This window comes from Centropristis striata, chromosome 3 (genome assembly GCF_030273125.1).
Source record: "Centropristis striata isolate RG_2023a ecotype Rhode Island chromosome 3, C.striata_1.0, whole genome shotgun sequence".
NCBI lineage: Eukaryota > Metazoa > Chordata > Actinopteri > Perciformes > Serranidae > Centropristis > Centropristis striata.
The window spans coordinates 31,165,035-31,182,652 of record NC_081519.1 but is presented as its reverse complement, the minus strand read 5'-3'; the positions used below and the strand labels follow the sequence as shown (position 1 = coordinate 31,182,652).

General features: G+C 37.6%; 2 protein-coding genes across 2 annotated transcripts; both read left to right on the top strand.

The window, feature by feature from the left end:
• The first annotated feature begins 479 nt into the window (after nt 1-479).
• LOC131968596 (uncharacterized) lies at nt 480-4,247 on the top strand. Its single transcript, XM_059329548.1, has 4 exons — nt 480-653; nt 850-934; nt 2,232-2,299; nt 2,380-4,247. The coding sequence occupies exons 1-4, from the start codon at nt 538-540 to the stop codon at nt 3,731-3,733; spliced, it is 1,623 nt and encodes a 540-aa protein (XP_059185531.1). The 5' UTR covers nt 480-537; the 3' UTR covers nt 3,734-4,247.
• A 1,970-nt stretch (nt 4,248-6,217) lies between these two features.
• On the top strand, nt 6,218-12,772 carry pdrg1 (p53 and DNA-damage regulated 1). Its single transcript, XM_059330196.1, has 5 exons — nt 6,218-6,361; nt 8,407-8,482; nt 8,654-8,728; nt 8,872-8,952; nt 11,348-12,772. The coding sequence occupies exons 1-5, from the start codon at nt 6,278-6,280 to the stop codon at nt 11,428-11,430; spliced, it is 399 nt and encodes a 132-aa protein (XP_059186179.1). The 5' UTR covers nt 6,218-6,277; the 3' UTR covers nt 11,431-12,772.
• The last annotated feature ends 4,846 nt before the right edge of the window (nt 12,773-17,618 follow it).

Sequence of the window (17,618 nt, the reverse complement as noted above, 5' to 3'; positions counted from 1 at the left end):
GGAGTAGGCAGAGGAGGGCCTGACTGTGACAATGTCAAACTGTAAATGATGTTAGAATAGCCTTTACCATTGGCTACTAAATGTTGCAGTAGGGATACTTTCCCATTAATAAGGATAATAAATGACATATTTCAAACTTTTGCATGTGGTCTCAGTATCCATGTATGTGTATGTGCATAAATAAGCACAGAAGACCTTCAGAAGCCAAGCTGCCTTGAGTCATCACTCCCTTTTACACCCACCTGCACTGCACCCTGCTGGCTGGCAGCTCAATCCTCCTCTCTCTCTCTCTCTCTGCCTCTATTTCTGCCTCTCTCTCTCCCTCTCTCTCCTCTCTCTCTCTCTCTCCCTATCTCTCTCTGCCTCTCTCTCTCTCTCAAAATAAATAAAAAAATATCAAATTTATATAATTTATGCTGGGTGTTTTGCTCACGGCTCGCTGTGCCCACGGTGGTGCTGTGTCTCGGTATGATCCCCCCGCCGTGTTTCTCGTGAACAGCCCACTCTTCCTCTTCATTGGTGCCTTTAGAAACAGGGATGGGCTCAATCCTGCAGGAGCGGGTACCACAACAATGTCTGGAGAGAGTTTCCATCAGGGACAGGGAATGGAAGAAGAAGGCGCCGTGGATCAACAACAGGCCTAATGTGCCCAGGTAGGTGATGAGGTGATGGAGGCTCTTCGTGGCTCTATTTCTCTGTTTCTCCGCCATATGTGGATCACAGAAGAGAACCGTCATGTCGGGACTGCGAATCGCGGGATGTGTGACTGTGTCTAGGTTTCATTGCTGTAGCTTATTTTATACAGTTTTATTTGGGTCATTGGTTTTCATCTGTGGTTTCTTTTTCAAGCAACAAGATGGGAAGGCGGCAGTCACAAAGGAAGTCCCTGCAGCCGCAGTACCCGCTCCCAAGTCAGGAAAATAACAATGAGAAGGTAAGTGTGAAGTGGAACAAAAAACACGAGTGGATTCATAGATTAGACAATCACGGGGAATTAGTCCGCACCATTTTGGCCATTTATTATTCATTTTTCAAGCCGAAATAACATTTGCTCATTAGAGCTTTTTCCTATTTTTCACTCTAAACTGAATAATAACATTTTTTTTTAAAAACAAATCACTTTTAATAAACAAAAAAACAGTTATTATAAACACGTATTCACATCTAGCTCTAGGAAAGTGCACTGAACATTTTTCACAATTTTCAGATGATTAATCGATTAACAAAAAAAAGTCCAATTAGTCACCAGTGACAAATATGCAGCATTACTGTGCTGTAATTATGTTTGTTATGTAATGAGTGATGTGAACTCCATTAAAGATATAGAATAGCCTAATATAGTTCAGTAAAGAATACTAAGTACTACGTAATAAACACAGCTATATAATATTAAATTATATATAGCATCTAGATTTAAGTAATGGATATTAAATGTAAAGATGAAATAACATCTCCTAAATGGATATATATGGAAATTATTTCTATTAATGTACTATTAAAATATAGACTAATATGTAAGTAAGGTATATTAACTACTACATAATGAATATAGCTATAGAGCATTAAATGTATAAAATGTAAAGAATGTATAGAAGATCCTGATTTTGAAGATTTGCTATCTTTTATATTCTAGGTTTTCTTTTTGTTTTTCTTTTCTTTTGTTTGTTTTTGCTTCACTATTCCAATTGTTAACTCTTTAAGTTTGTTTTAATTTAAGTTGTATGTGTATATTATAGATAGATAGATGATAGATAGATAGATATATAGATAGATAGATAGATAGATAGACATACTTTATTTATCCCAAGCTGGGAAATTACAGTGTAGCAGCAGCATTACACACAGAGACAACACACAACAACACAATTTAAATAAAAACAACAACCTAGGCATACTTGAGGCAATAAAATATAAAATACAATAAAAAATAAAGTGTCTAAAGAAGGAGTATGTATTAAGGAGTAGAATTCCAGTGCAAAATAAATATGAATATACAGTATAAAAATATTGGTGCTGTGAAACAAATAAGGTGCGATTGGTACCTGCACAGTGTGCATAAAAAACACAAAGTGAATAGCAACTGTATGTAATGAACCAGACTATTATCTGTTATTGTACAGTGTGATGGCACGTGGCAGGAAAGATTTTTATATCTCCAAATATCCAAATAAAACAAAAAACAATGTGTAGAAAGTGTGTGCAGCCTTAATATTGTCTCTCTGTAATCACAGAGGCTGCAGCAAAGAAGAAAGCAAAAACCTCACAACCCCTCCACCAAACATGTTACCTCTCAACACAGGTGAGATTGCTGTCTGTGCACATTTCATGCCTTTCTGTGCTGCCTGGATGCTAACATAATGTATGTACTTTTCCCTCAAGTGCTCAGGGAACCTCCGAGTCAAAGTCCCAACCACTGTCCCCTGCAGAGGACAGGATGGAGCCAAAGGTCCAGCCGGCTGCTCAACACTGCCACAGCCACAGGGAACACAAGCACACAGGTTTTAGAGGCAGCAGACACACGCCAGCCTTTCCCTGCCACCACCTGTCTGATCCAAGTCCTGACCTGCAGGAGAGGCTGTCACCACAGCCAGAGGTAGGAAGTCTGAGCGGCCATGGAGAGGACGACAGTGACACTGACTTGTCTGAGTCAGAGAGACTTCCTGTGTCGCTATCCGGTCGGGTTCCTGCACAGCTCCAGCTGAGGCCAGAGGTCATCCAGGCTGAAGACTGCTCCTCTGGCAGCCACAGGTCCAGAGGACACGGCCATGCTTGTTTTGACTTCCCAGACTTCCTCCCTCCACCTTTTAACAACTGGAACCTCAGTCAGCTGGCTCATTTCTACAACATGGAGGGCCGCGGGGCCCCTCGGCCCAGACCTGTGGGCCCTTTGGAAAGGTACCTGGAGAGACTGCTGCAGCTGGAATGGTGCCAGATTCAGACTGTCCAGGAGGAGGGTGAGAAGTCAGCGGTGCCAGATGTTTCATCCAGCTGCCACAGACCGCTTGCTGCAGTCTCGTCACGCCTCAGCTCTCCCAAGTGCATCCTCCAGTGTCAACGTGCCTTCCCCCTCACCTTCCTCTCCTCTCTAGCCAGTCACTCTGCCCTGCTCTCAGGCTGTGCCTGCACTCTCTGCCGTATCCGCTACTCCACCTGTAGCACATCATGCTGCCGCTCCACCCACCACACCCGTCAGTCCAGACAGAGTCCCATGCTGGAGCGCAAGGGGCCCACGTCACTTCCCAAAAGGAGCTACAGCGAGAGCCGGGTTCATTTCTCAGAAAGAAGCTCTGCATCCCGAGCTCAGGTGTTCAGCAGCCCCGTGAGGACCAACAGCCACCAGAGGAGAATGCAGGCATCAGGCAACATCCGCAACCCTGTTCAAGGTGCTAACACCACAGCTCATCCCACTGCCAGAGACTCTAGTGTCGGGGCACGGAGGGACTGTTTGGGGGTTTGGCCGGATGTGTTGGACTACAGGACAGGGGGGTTTAGGAGGAGGAGTGGCTCAGAGCAGAGAAGAGGTGGACTAGAAAGACAACAAGGTTCGTCAGGGAAAAGACGAAGTGGTTCTGAGTGTAGAAGAGGAGGAGCTGAGCGGACGAGAAAAGCTGAACTCAAGGAACGGGAAATAAAACCAGATGCTGTCGCTGCAATAATGGACAATTTGCCTGGGTCCAAAAATCCTCCAATAAACAGACCAGGCAGACAGAAACAGGTTGAATTTGTTACATAACAGCAATATGAGTACTGTAAGTGTAATCTGTATGCCACAGCTACAGACACCATGTTTAATATTTGAATATGAATGTATATTTTACCTTTTTTCCTTATTTGATCAGGTTGACAGAGTGAAGTTGACACTCGTGGAAGTCATGTGATATGCGATATTTTTGTTACAAGCTAATTAGTTACAATACTATGTTAATTATTATGTTCTAAATCCTACATTTTTTGAGCATGTGAATATTTATTTCGTTTTGGATTTAAATCAACCCAGTCAGCCTTTGTCAGCACAATACATGATATGTGTATGAAGGAGTTTTCAGCACAACATCAGTTTTACTATTAATTCGTTATTAGTTTGTTCACAAAATAACAGCATAAGAAAAATGTACCAAACAGTTATAATTGACGGGCGTAATTCCTTAAAGTCATAGAAGGAAGTGTGGAAAAGTTGTGGTGCAGGTCCAGTTGAAACTGTAATTACTGTTTAATTTTGCAATAATAAAGTTCTTTTTTTTTTTAAATACTCGACTCTGTTAATTCAATGGATTCACATACACACACATGCATTGCTTAAAAACAAAGACAATGTGGCCAACTGAGAGGTTCCACTAGACTTAATGGCAGGACTTGTACACTGCTGTTCACTCACAGTCTGTATGTGACTTCACAGAGCCTGAGCAGTTTTTGAAAAGAAGAACGAGGGCAGATTTTGTAAAGCTGATAGCAACATTGGATCAAAGAAGGCCTATATTGTCAGGTGTTCAAGCGTGTCCTAAAAACCTGTAATGTGGATATATTACACTGCAAAAACCAACTGACAAAAAATAAGAAATAAATAACTAGAATTTAGCAAATACATGCTTGAAAACAAGCAAAATTATCTGCCAGTGCCGTAAGAATATTTTTCTTTGAATGAAATCAGTAAAAAAAAAAATATCTGGACACTGGAAAAACCAATGATATGTTGAAATAAAAATAATAAGTCCAAATATACTTATTTTGAGCAATTGTGGCTTGAATAGCCCAACTTTAGTAACATTAAAATAAGCCAGTATTACTTGAAAGGAGCATGTTTTGGTGGTAGAAAATGCTTGCTGCTGAAATAGCATCCAAACTTCATGCAACCAAACATCTCAATTGGAGCCAATATTTTAGGTAAAAACTCACCATATTCAACAGTTGAATAGCTTGAAAAGCAAGAAAAAGCTCACAATGTCAATCCGAAAAAGAAGTCTTAAAAGTCTAAACAATAAGAATTAAATAAGCACATAATAATAACAATAATAACAATAATTAAATAAGCACATAATAATACTTATAATTAAATAAGCACATACAGCTATGGTCAGTCGATCAATTATACTCAAAACAATATAATTAAGATACTATTGCTAGATATAAGAAGAAAATACTTGGTAAGCTTCATGTTTTTTGCAGTGTAGGTTTGATATTGTGTTTTTGCAGGGGGAATCAGAGGAGTGGAGGTGAACATTCATTGCAGGGAATGAAATTCTAAGAATCTTGTGATTAATTTTCAAATTAGAAACTGAATATGACAAAAATGCAGGTGGTGGCCATTAATTATTTCAGAAAGACAGTAGACAAAGTCTGCAAAGAAACAAGCCTCTATTTATTTACCTGAGGGAAACAGGACTTATAGAGAATTTAGTTGTGTATTTGATTATTTATATTTGTATTGTAATATGCTATTATTGACAATATTCCCCCCCTTTTCCCATTTAAATAATGTATTTATCTTAATTTTATTATTATTATTATTATTATTATTATTATTACTTTATTTGTTTTTATTTAATTTATTTTATCAGTATTATTATTTTCTCTCCTTATTTTCCTGTCAATGGACTGCGCCACAATTATGAATTATTATATATATATATATATACACACACATACATATATATGTATGTATGTATATATATATATGTATGTATATATATATATATATATATATATATATATATATATATATATATGTATGTATATATATACATACATACATATATCTGTATATATGTGTGTGTGTGTGTGTGTGTGTGTGTGTATGTATGTGTATATATCTGTATATATATATTCTAAATTTTCCATAAAACATTTAACAACATAAAAATCAACGGTCCTTTAAATGTATGTGTCTTTCCTATATATGTTTTACGCCTAGACAGGCGAGAAACCATATATGGTCACTTCATTGATCTTGATTTTCAACATAAAAATTAAAAAAAATTAAAATGTCACAAAAGTAAAAGTTATAAAAAAATAAAGCTTTTGTAGTGTCCTGCAATGACACTCTAGGGTTGAAATTGTGAATTTCCAAGTATTTCAATGAGTGCCTGATCATTTATCAGGCACTCATTGAAAGGGTTAATTTCGTGTCCATCTACTGCTCCACAAGCTAGTCAATAGGTGGCGGTAATGCACCTGGAAGTTGGAATGCCAACCGCCAAAAAATCCTCAGAAGAAGAAGAGGAAGACTTTCTGTTACACTCGTTGTTTCAGACCGGCGTATTTTCATAGTGACACAGCCACCATGGACGCGGTTTCCCAGCGTGTTTTGGAGTATATGACCGAAGTTGAAGAGGCAGCCGAGGATGTTCTCACTACTAAACAACAGGTAATAAATAATAATAATAAATACAGAGAGATCACGGCCCCCCGGGAGAATGTTAGCAGCTTGGCTAACTAGCGCGACGTTCAGTCAGTTTATGTACAGCTAAATTTCCATTTGTTAAGCTGGGTGCATTGTATTATATAATAGCTTTTGTATTGTTAATTGTACATCTTGGTTGATATGTATTCTGTTTCAAAAGAGGTTTGATCAAACAAGCCAACAATGACTCGTTAATGACATTACTTTGAAGCATTTGGTACAATTTTATTCAAGCAAATTCAGAATGAGGCTGTAAACTTTACCAGAGAGCATTGTGAAATTATGATTGAAACTTATTTTCTAATACAATGTCCACCTCAGTTTTTGAAGGAACACAAATCCAAGAAACGCACTGCAATAAAATGCAGTTAGTCCCCAAACATCACGGTTGACACAGTGGCTGTATCCCCAAGTCAAGGATCCTTCCTTCAGAGACGGGTCCTCCAGAGGACAGAGTCCTTCCTATCACTGGTATATAGACCAAAAGTCATATCCAGATATATTTTGGCTGAACATTGATATACAATATATATCCCGATATTTTTAATGCAAAGTGAGAACAAATGTTCAGTCAAAATCAAATATGACATGTCACAAGTTGTTTTATTGAAACCGTTTATTTAAGTGAACATAAATACTGTTTAACAACAGGAGTACCTTTTTTTTTTTTTTTTTTTAATCAAAGCTCCATAAAGTGCACATTTAAATAAAAAAAAAATCTTAAATAAAATCTTGCCTGGAGCTGGAGCAAGGATCACAGTGCAAATTTGAACTATATCGATATATGCGATATGGTCTAATTCCATATCACATTTAAAAATATATCTCCCAGCCCTAGACTATATGAAACAGCCTTCCGAGTGTGCAGGTGTGCCTCATTGCGTAACTGGACATCCTGCTTAAATTCAACGCTGCATTTTCAAAACCAGTTCACAACATGATGTGTCTTTGGCATCAGCACTCTGACACATATTAGTGAAAATGGAAGAAGATGCTTTAAGGTTGAATCTCCACGATTTAACAAGTAAAAGCCACAAAGTGGATTAAACCTGAATAATTCTCTGATCCTGGCTGAATTTGTTTGCTACTTAGTTTCATAAAAGCAGCGAAGCACAACTCACCATGGAGGTGTTCTGTGATTTATTTTTTATTTTACAGTACAGTACAATAAGTTATTTATAAATAACAATAACGGATAATAGCGGACTGTCGGTCCCTGTTAACACAATAAACAAATGTATAACTTTCTGAATGGCATAGCTACATATACTTTGGACATAGTACATTATCTGACACATATATATGAATTAACAATTAATAACTTTGGCGACTGAGACGGCATCAATTACACGGCAATGTATCAAGATGACGTTTATCATCTTTTAGCTGAATATACTGTTATTTGTTTATACATATTTTTTGCTTGACTATGAACACAAGTTTTGCGAGTTATGTGATAACAAATATTTAGTGTTAACTGAAAATACAATTATTCGATTAATCAAACAATCGACTATTAAATTAATCAACTATTTTGATAATCAAATAATTGGTTTGAGCAGTTTTTTAAAGACAATAAGTCCAAATTCTCTGATTTCAGCTTCTTCAATGTCAATATTTCTGGTTTCTTTGTTCCTTTATGACAATAACCTGAATATCTCTTTGGTTTGTGGACAAAACAAGAGATTTGAGGACGTCATCTTGTGGTTTGGGAGACACTGATTGGTATTTTTCAACATTTTATTGACCAAACAACTAATCGAATATTTGTTTAAATAATCAACAAATTAATCGATAATAAAAATAATTGTCAGTTGCAGCCTTATACAACAGTAACTGAATTTTAAGATATCAACTGACAATATATGGTATCCATTATTACAATGATTGTTTCCATCTTTAACACTGTAATACAAAACATGGACAACTAAAACATATGACTGCTCCATATTATTATATGAGCACATTAATGTTTATGCATCACTTCCTGTATATTGTGGATGTTTCAGATAGTGGACCTGGACACAAAGAGAAACCGGAACAGAGAGGCACTGAACGCACTGAGACATGAAATGTCAGATTCAGGTGAGTGAGCCTCCATCAGGATGCTGTCAGAGAAGAGAAACAGCTTCCTAATGTTGAAGTTTAAGTTCGTACATGCACGTTTAAACAGTGGACTTTAGATTATTGAAACAACTATTGTGGTGTTTTCACAGTGTAATACAGGTTGTTGACTAACCACTGCTGTTGTTGCAGAGAAAGTGAAGGTTTGCTTTGGAAACATGTTCATCAAATTCCCCAAATTGAAGACAAAAGAAATGATTCAGAAAGGTAAAAAAAAAAAAAAATCCAATCAATAAAATGAAAAAATTATTAGATTTATATTCATACATTTGATTATAGAGTGAATTGTTGTCCATATATAGTAGCCACATTTGATGACTTCATCCTGAACTTTTTTTTCTCTTCTGTAGACCAGGAGCAGCTGGACAAGGAGATAAACGACCTTCGCAAAGCACTGAAAGCAAAAGTCAATTGTCTACATGAGTTGCAGGGTATGAAGAGTATTCAGCTGTCCAACTGGCTCACTGCAATATGCTCATTAAAAGAGATGGTTTGCCGTTTCGGAAAACCTGTTTAATTGCTTCTTATTAATAGATGGTCTCATTGGCCTTTTTTGCGTGATTTCAACATTTTTTGTCATTTTGACTTTTTTCATGTGACTTCAACTTTTTTCTTTTCATTTTGACAGTTATCACTTATTTTCACTTATTCTCATTATTTTGACGATTTTCTCGTTCTTTTGACTTTTTTTCCTCGTGATTTCGACTTTTTTTTACTTATCATTTTAACCTTTTTTACATGATTTCAACTTTTTTTTAAATTTGACTGTTTTGATGTGACGTCAACTTTTTATTTTCATTTTGACAATTTCCTGTCACTTTAATTTTTTCTCATTAAAATGACGATTTTCTCGCCATTTTGACTTTTTTTCGTGATTTCGACTTTTTTTTTGTCTCATTTTTTTTTTTTTTTTTTTTAAAGATTATTATTTTGGCATTTTACATGCTTTATTGAAAGCGAGAGACATATAGAAAGGGGGTGACAGAGGGGAGGACATGCGGCAAAGGGAGCTCAGGCCGGATTCGAACCCGGCTCCACTGCAGCGAGGACTGTAGCCTCTATACATGGGGCGCCTGTGTAACCCACTACGCTACTAACCACCCCTTTTTGTCTCATTTTGAATAATTTCTTGTGACTTTGACTCATTTTTACCTTTTTTCCATGATTTTGACTTTTTTTCTATCCTATCAAAACAACGAGAAAATAGTAATAATGTGACCAATAATAATAACATTATTAACTGTTTTAAATGTATAATTGTCCAGATTCATAGTATAAAACATGAAATGGGAAAGGAAGTAGAAGCGAGGCAGGTTATATCAGAGAGCAGGCTGCTTGCATCGTCCCCACATCAGACTCAGCATAGCATCCGATTGGCCCTCCTCTCTGCCAGGCTGTTGGTCTCTGTGCCTCCACTCAGTTAGTAATCTCTCCTTGGATGGAGCTCAACTCTTTGGGGACATGTCCGTTGCACCAGTCTCCCAAATGCTGATTTTCAATTTAGGTGTAGGTCCTAATTTTAGGTTGGAGAGTAGAACATGCAGGTTCATTATGTGTCATTATGCTAATCACTAATTACTGTCTTCTAGTTTTTGGATCATGTGGACAGTAATTTTGCACCTTTTTAAGGAAGCGATTAGCGAGAGTGGAAACTCATTTAAAGCTCCATGGTGTAGCTTGGTTGTTTAATCTGTAAACAAACCTGTCAAAACAAAACTTTATGATGTTATGAGCAGTCCCATGTTGGAACTACTTTTGGGGGAACAGTCAGATAACTTTTCAGAGAGTCTTGTTGCCATGAGACTGTCTGGAAAAGCAGCAGAGGCTGGGCAGACGATCAAATGAGCCGTGTTTCGTTTAGGGGGAAGAGTGACCACTGGGGAAGTCTCAGGCCACGCCCTCTAAAATGTCCTCTCACTGTGCGTTTCTCCATTACAAAAAGGCCCCCAGAGGGATTTATGAGACTCTGGAGATGACGTATGGTTTTTCGATGGTCAGAACAGATTAAACACGGGAGATGCAACTGTGGCCGCCGTCGCTAACTGTACAACGTCAGCAGCTGATCATAAACAAAGCAGCATGGCTAATTATGCACAATGTCTCTGCTGATCATAAACATAGTGATGGTGAATTAACCAGCATCGCTAACTGTGCACAGAGTGTCTGGTGCTTGTTGTAAACAAACAGAGATCGCTAAGTGAACACCTCCTGCAGCAGCAGCACATACACACTGTACTGCTACAGAGCTAACTGTTAGCCTATTAGCAATTTGCAGACTGGACGCTAAGGGGCTAACATCCCCCCCGGCTCTGCAGCTGGGAGAGACTGCTGCAGGAGGACTGTGCTGCTTCGGCTTGTTCTTAGTCTTTCTAACGAGCTGCCGGCCCCACGACTATTTTGATAATTGAATAATTGGTTTGAGCAATTTTTTAAAGACAATAAGTCCAAATTCTCTGATTTCACCTTCTTCAATGTGCATATTTCTGGTTTCTTTGTTCCTTTATGACAATAAACTGAATATCTCTGGTTTGTGGACCAAACGAGATTTGAGGACGTCATCTTGTGGTTTGGGAAACACTGATTTTTTCAACATTTTATTGACAACCAAACAACTAATCGATTAATTGTTTAAATGATTGACAGATGAATCGATAATGAAAATAATTAGTTGCAGCCCTAATCCAATGCAAGTGGAACATTTCAGTTATTACTGAACTATATGTTTCTTTTTATAAAGAATACCTCCTAAAGTCAAGGCTGATGTGTCAGTGCACTTGGTGTCTTGCAGCAGTGAGTGAGCATGATGTGTCTTTGTTTTGATTGCAGGAAAACCTGAGCTGAGAGGCTACAATCTTTCTCCTCTGTCCACGGATGAAATCAAAGCGATTAACAGCCTAATAAAGAGATGACATCAGGGCTGCTAACTGCAGAATACTTTTGAGGACAGAAGAACAAAGAGAACATTTTAACAAGATGCTGGAGAGCCTCAACTCCAACTCTTAATTGTGCACGTTGCTGTAACATGCTAAAATCTGGAGTATCTTGTGGAACCATATACGTCTCCTGGATCATTAATAACAGGGATGTATTTGGCATTTTCATGATTTATGTTCAGGACATTTTTGACATTTTTGTCAGACATTGTATTCTGGTTGTTAAACCTTCAAAAAGCAAAGACAATGTGTACTTGGATGTTCCCTCTTTCCTCTCACTTGCTTGTCTGTTCCAACATTTTTCAGTTATGTTGAGTTTCTGTGCTTTTAAGGGAGCCTCTAACCAGAAGCAGTGGGAGCGAGAACCTAAAACCTAATGGGTTTTTTTCTCCCATGTCCCTTAAGGGCTCCATACATTTCAGACCAGACTGCAAAGAAAATGATAACTGCAGTGACTTTTGGCTGGGCATTTTGAGGAGAAGATTATTTTTTTTTTAAAGGACAAAAAATCTATTGCGCCTTCAGCAGAACTGTCAAGACCAAAGTAATCATAAAATGTGCAAATTTTTTAAGATATGGCCAGATATAAACTAACATTTGCAAAAGAATTTGAAGAATTGACAATTTTGATATTATTTCAAGACATATCTATTGAGTATGCTAACCAGCTATTCCTGGGACATCCTATATTGTAATACTACTTGTACCTCAGAGAGGAGCAAGAAGTAGACGCAAAGCCCGCCCTGACCAACATGGTGCCCCAGGCAAGACTATAGTAATTGTACAAAAATAGTACAAAAACAGCAAGTTAATAACACAAAGCATTCATGCACAAAACATGTTTTAATGATCACATGATGCATGCTGTTTGCTAAACATACCAGAAAAATGATTTGATAATTAAATATACACAGGCTTATAAGATGGGATGGAAAAGGAATCATATTCATTTACTATTACAATCGTGGCTAATTTGGCTAAAAAGATATCAGCAAAAAAAAAGTAGGACTGGTTTCTTTAGGCAGTGGATGGTTTGTGTTGGTTATTCTCCAAACATATGAAGTCTCTAACCTTTCCTTGTAAATTTAAGGTGGGAGTAACTGATGTTAATTTTAGCTATTTAATGTTATTAAATTAACAAACGTTACCATCGTCCAAAGTGAGCTGATAAAATGCTACGGGCTGTATGGCCCTATGAAGAAAAGTGAGAAAAACTGCTTTAAAGTTTTTTAATGTTTTTTTTTTTTTTACTGGCCAGCCTAATTGGTTGGTAGATAAGTAATATGACAATTATTTCTACATGTATTGATGTCATTTTTATGCTCAAAAATCATGATTTATTTGACCTTTGACCCCAAAAACGTAGTGACTGCATTGCTGTGAAAGGTATATAATAGTAATGCAAAAACAAAGTGGAGTAACAACAACGTTGTCTTCTTTCGTTTTTTTTTTTTTTTCAGTGAATAAACATTTTAAAATTGACTCTGTTATCAGTGTGTTCAAAAGTGTTTAACAACCCTATTCCAAGATTTGCGCATTTTAGACTTAATATTATAAAGTGATGTTATATTTTAGTCCTCTTTATATCATTTTATTTCACTTTTTTTTACTTAATCACCATCTAGATAATAATTTCCCTTTCAAATAAACTTGTATCTATTATTTTTATGTTTAAATTAATATTTATATCCAAAGCAGACCATGGTAAGTGCAATTACTGCTTGGTTTTTAGTTGGATTTTGTGGTTTTTATGTCATTATTTCTTTGATATAAAGCAAAATTGAAACCTAAAACTCTGTCACAAGATAAAACAGACATCAAGGAGTTAATTTTTAGTTAGAACTCAATTTTGACCAAAAATGTAGTTACTGCAGTTAGACTTTGTAGGGCAGTGTAGGCTGCTCCAACTGTAACTATGCAGTACAACTCAAAGGTAATGTTATGATTTTTTTTACCCAAACACCTGAATAATCATACCAACTTTCCTGAATGAAGTTAACCGATCTTTAAAAATGCCAATTGCTCTGTGGAAGTGTACGAGACTGTCTGACGGACCTCCTGTGGAGCTCAGGCCATATGCTGACTGGCCACAAGGTGGCAGTACATGTGTACAGAAGACTGTCAGAGAGTTGATTCACTCTGCCTTTGTTCTAATACTCTTGTATTAATTCAACATGTCTAGTGTATTTTCCTGTTCATAATGTGAAATGCTTACCATTGTATAATGTCGTTATTTGCCATCTTGTCAATGAATAAATGTATTTAATATGTTTACACTGCAAAAAGGTTTGTCTAAAAACACTAAATCTGAGGGAAATGATCTTGCTGCATGGACAGATAAGATTTCTTAAATTAAGATTATTAAATCTAGAAATAAGCATGTTGAACGCTTAAAATAAGAAATTAACTCTTAAAACAAGATAAATTAAAGCTGCATGCAGCGATGAACTGGCCCGAGCAGAGTGCACTGACAATTATTTGTTTCTTACCAAGATTTTTTTTTAAACTTGTTACATAATTTATCTTGTTTTAAGAGTTAATTTCTTATTTTAAGCGTTCAACATGCTTATTTCTAGATTTAACAATCTTAATTTAAGAAATCTTGTCAAGTGAAATTATCTGTCCATACAGCAAGATCATTTCTCTCAGATTTAATGTTTTATCTTGTTTTTAGACGCCCTTTTTTTGCGGTGTATGATTTTGGGTGATTTTTTTGTTGTGTGTGTGGTGAGAGTTACTCTCACTATGCCTGAATGACTTTTTGTTTAATTTGTTTTTTTCTGACTGAGACATACCGTACATCCTTAGTCACAGTGTGAGTGATAAACAACCAATGTGCTTTCCCGGGAATAAACTTTATTTGTGTGCATTGCGTGTAATTGCTTGGCCTGACATGCCATTGTATGACAGTATGAGAAGACATGGATTGCCTCAGGTAACAGGAGACAAAACAACATTCACAAAGCAGGTATGATTGTTGACAAGTGCGGAGGTGGCTGTGGTTTTGTTTTACTCTCTCCTCAGACTTTGGTTGCGTGCCACCACCCTCAGACCTGGGACCAGCTATTAGTGATGAACTCATGACTCAAAGGATGGGAACCTGCTGATCATGTCAAATGTAAGACAATTATTCCCAACAAGGCACGCTACAGTGCTATGTTAAGAAAATGACTCAATGACACACAGCATTTGTCATCCACCTGTGAAACTAGAAACTGATGATAGGTTATACAGTGTTTACCTCTACTAGACTATAAAAGCTAATTAGTCATTCCCAAAAGTAATACAAAAGAAATCCATAAACTATGAGCAATTATAGTGGCTTTGGCAGTGTAAAGTAATGTATCAAAGGCCAAATCTGTGCAGAGCTCTATTGAAATTAATCACAGTTTGAAGTCACTTGTATGTGTGCCACGGTTATAATAGTTTGGGATTTTTTTTAAATTAGTTTTAGTTTTAATTTAGTTGTGATTTTTTATTTTTATTTTGTTATTTGTGGGAAAATGCTTAGTTTTAGTTTAGTTTTTATTAGTTTTAATTTTTTTGTAATGGGGTATTTGTTGGGTGCCAGATTAAAAAAAGTCACAATAAATGTTCCTTTATTTCCTTTTTTCTGATCCATCTCAGCCCCAATAAGTCATAAAACAAGATAGATGAAATAGATTTCACATCAACCAAAAAGGTTTACAAATGAAAAAAGTTGAAGTTGACGTTCGTTGGTTTTCGTTAACTATAATAACCTTGATGTGTGCCAGAAAGCAGTGGTGTAGCTGCAACAGTTGGATCAACAAGATGTATAATGAACACATCCAACACCTGTCACTCTTTGAAAGACAACTTGAATTAATCTACATTGATTACTGAAATCTAACTCTAAAGTACCTGCATGGAGAGTTTTCAAGTTTTCCTTGGCACTGTGTGTGTGTGTGTGTGTGTGTGTGTGTGTGTGTGTGTGGCAATGGTTCCTTCCTGTTGCAAGACTGAATTGTTTAATGACTTTCGAGAGAAGTTCTCGTTTAGTTGTCATTCCCATGTCATCCCAATCTGCAGAACCAGAGTAATGATTTACTGTAAGTTATGGGCTGTTTGTGAGTGGAGAAACCTCAGAATGTGTGCGGTCACAGTGCTGCAGATGTAAATGTGAAGTCAAATCTTGAAGCAATAATTAGGTAGATCAATTTCATATGCAGGGTAGAAAAACTTATTTTGACAGACTTGACTGAGTCGTATCAGTTAGATTGAATGGAGAGCGCTTTACTTCTCATTAGTCAGTGAGAAGGTGTAAACTGTTAGAAATAATCAGTTATTCTGTCTCTGTTGTCTGTCTCTGTTAACGTATGTTTCTATGCGTAATTCACTGTATGTGTGTGTGTGTGTGTGTGTGTGTGCCCTCTCAGTGCATGCAAGATGCTTTGATACAATGATCATGTGCTAATATTATTTTTAAACTATGATTAAACTAAATAAATGCTGCTTAAACTTCCTCTGCCCTATTTAGAGTAAGTAAGTTTTATTGTTTTGTTGAAAAATCTGTGTCTCCAATAATGTCTCTGCAAGTCATATCAAGGCAGGAGTTTATGTTTTGAAAGTTTTGTTACAGGTCACAGACATCAAATCAAATCAAATCAAAATTACTTTATTTATCCCCGAGGGTAAATCCAGTTAGTCTGGTAGAATCTCTGTTAGAATGAGACAGCCTGATGTCTGTAGGAGAGAAGGATCTTTTGAATCTCTCCGTCCTGCAACAGAGAGAGAGGAGCCGTCCACTGCTGTTTTTTTGTCCATAAATGTTTTGTGTAGCGGATGATCTGGGTATTTCAGGATGGCCTGAACATGTTGACAGGTCATCTCTCCCTAGATACACCTAGATACTTAGAACTTGGCACCACCTCCATGTCCACCCCACAGGTATTCACTGGCTGAAGAGGGGGCTTGAATCTGTGGAAATCTCTGATCATTTCCTTAGTCTTTGAGGTGTTCAGTAGGAGATAGTTCTTGTGACTCCAGTCACTGAAGGCTTTTATCAGATCCCTATATTCAGATTCTTGTCCATTCCTGATACACGCCACAATAGCAGTATCGTCGGAGTATTTCTGGATGTGGCAGGACTCAGAGTTGTAGTTGAAGTCCACTGTGTACAGTGTGAACAGGAATGGAGCCAGAACAGTCCCATGGTGTGCTGAGCAGAAAGATAACTGTCTTCTCTGCTTGGTAACATGACGTGTCCACGTATGCAATAAGCTGACAAATCAGTGGCTTGAAAGGAGGCGACTTCTGGAGAGTTCTACCTACATTTTTTAGTAAACCTGTTAGGATATAAAACAGATTTAAAGGAAAGTAGACTGGTCCAGACTTCATGAACTGACCAGCCTATGATGTCAGGGACGTGTGGATTGAACCCAGAGACTCTGTAAACTGCACATTTCTTGACGTATTGTAATAAAATGAAGTTAAACTGAGAACTTGGACGTCTCCTGCTCATCATTCTCCATCAAATGATCGGCGCAGAGAAATAGTGCTGAGGATTTTGTGTTGGAGTCAGATCATTTAATTTTAAAGGATTCCTCAATGCATTTCTCAACAAAACACTCAGAAAACCAGAGCAACACTTAGCAGAAAGAAAAGCAGCAGAGAGAGTGGTGCTGGTGTCTTCAATCACCAGGAGAATGCATGCAGCACATGGGGCTCATGGCTGCATTTATCTCCTCCATGGCAACAAGCAGCAATATGTCACCAGTACAACTCCCCCCAAAGCCCACAAATCCCCAAAGCCCTACACCCCCAGGCCCAGCCCTGTCAAGTCCTTCTCACCAGGGTGCAGCCCTTCCAGGTCCTGCCCTCCCCGGCCCTTCACCTATAGGTCTAGTCTTCCCATCCCCAACACTGGATCAGAGAGAGGAGGGTCAGCAGGGTGGTTCATATGGAGCCATGTCATTTCCCCTGCAGAGCACAAAATGTTCTAGGTCAGAACTGATGACCCCTTCCGGGAAAGCCTCCTGAGGTCTGTCAGTCAGCTAGATGCAGTTGCATCTTCATTAACCCTCTGAAATCTTGGACTATTATGTCCTTTAAAGAATCTGTTAACAACTCTTTACCATGCCATGTTGGTATCAGTTTTTCAGCATCACCTCACCTATATGTCCTGATAATTAATGTTTAACTTT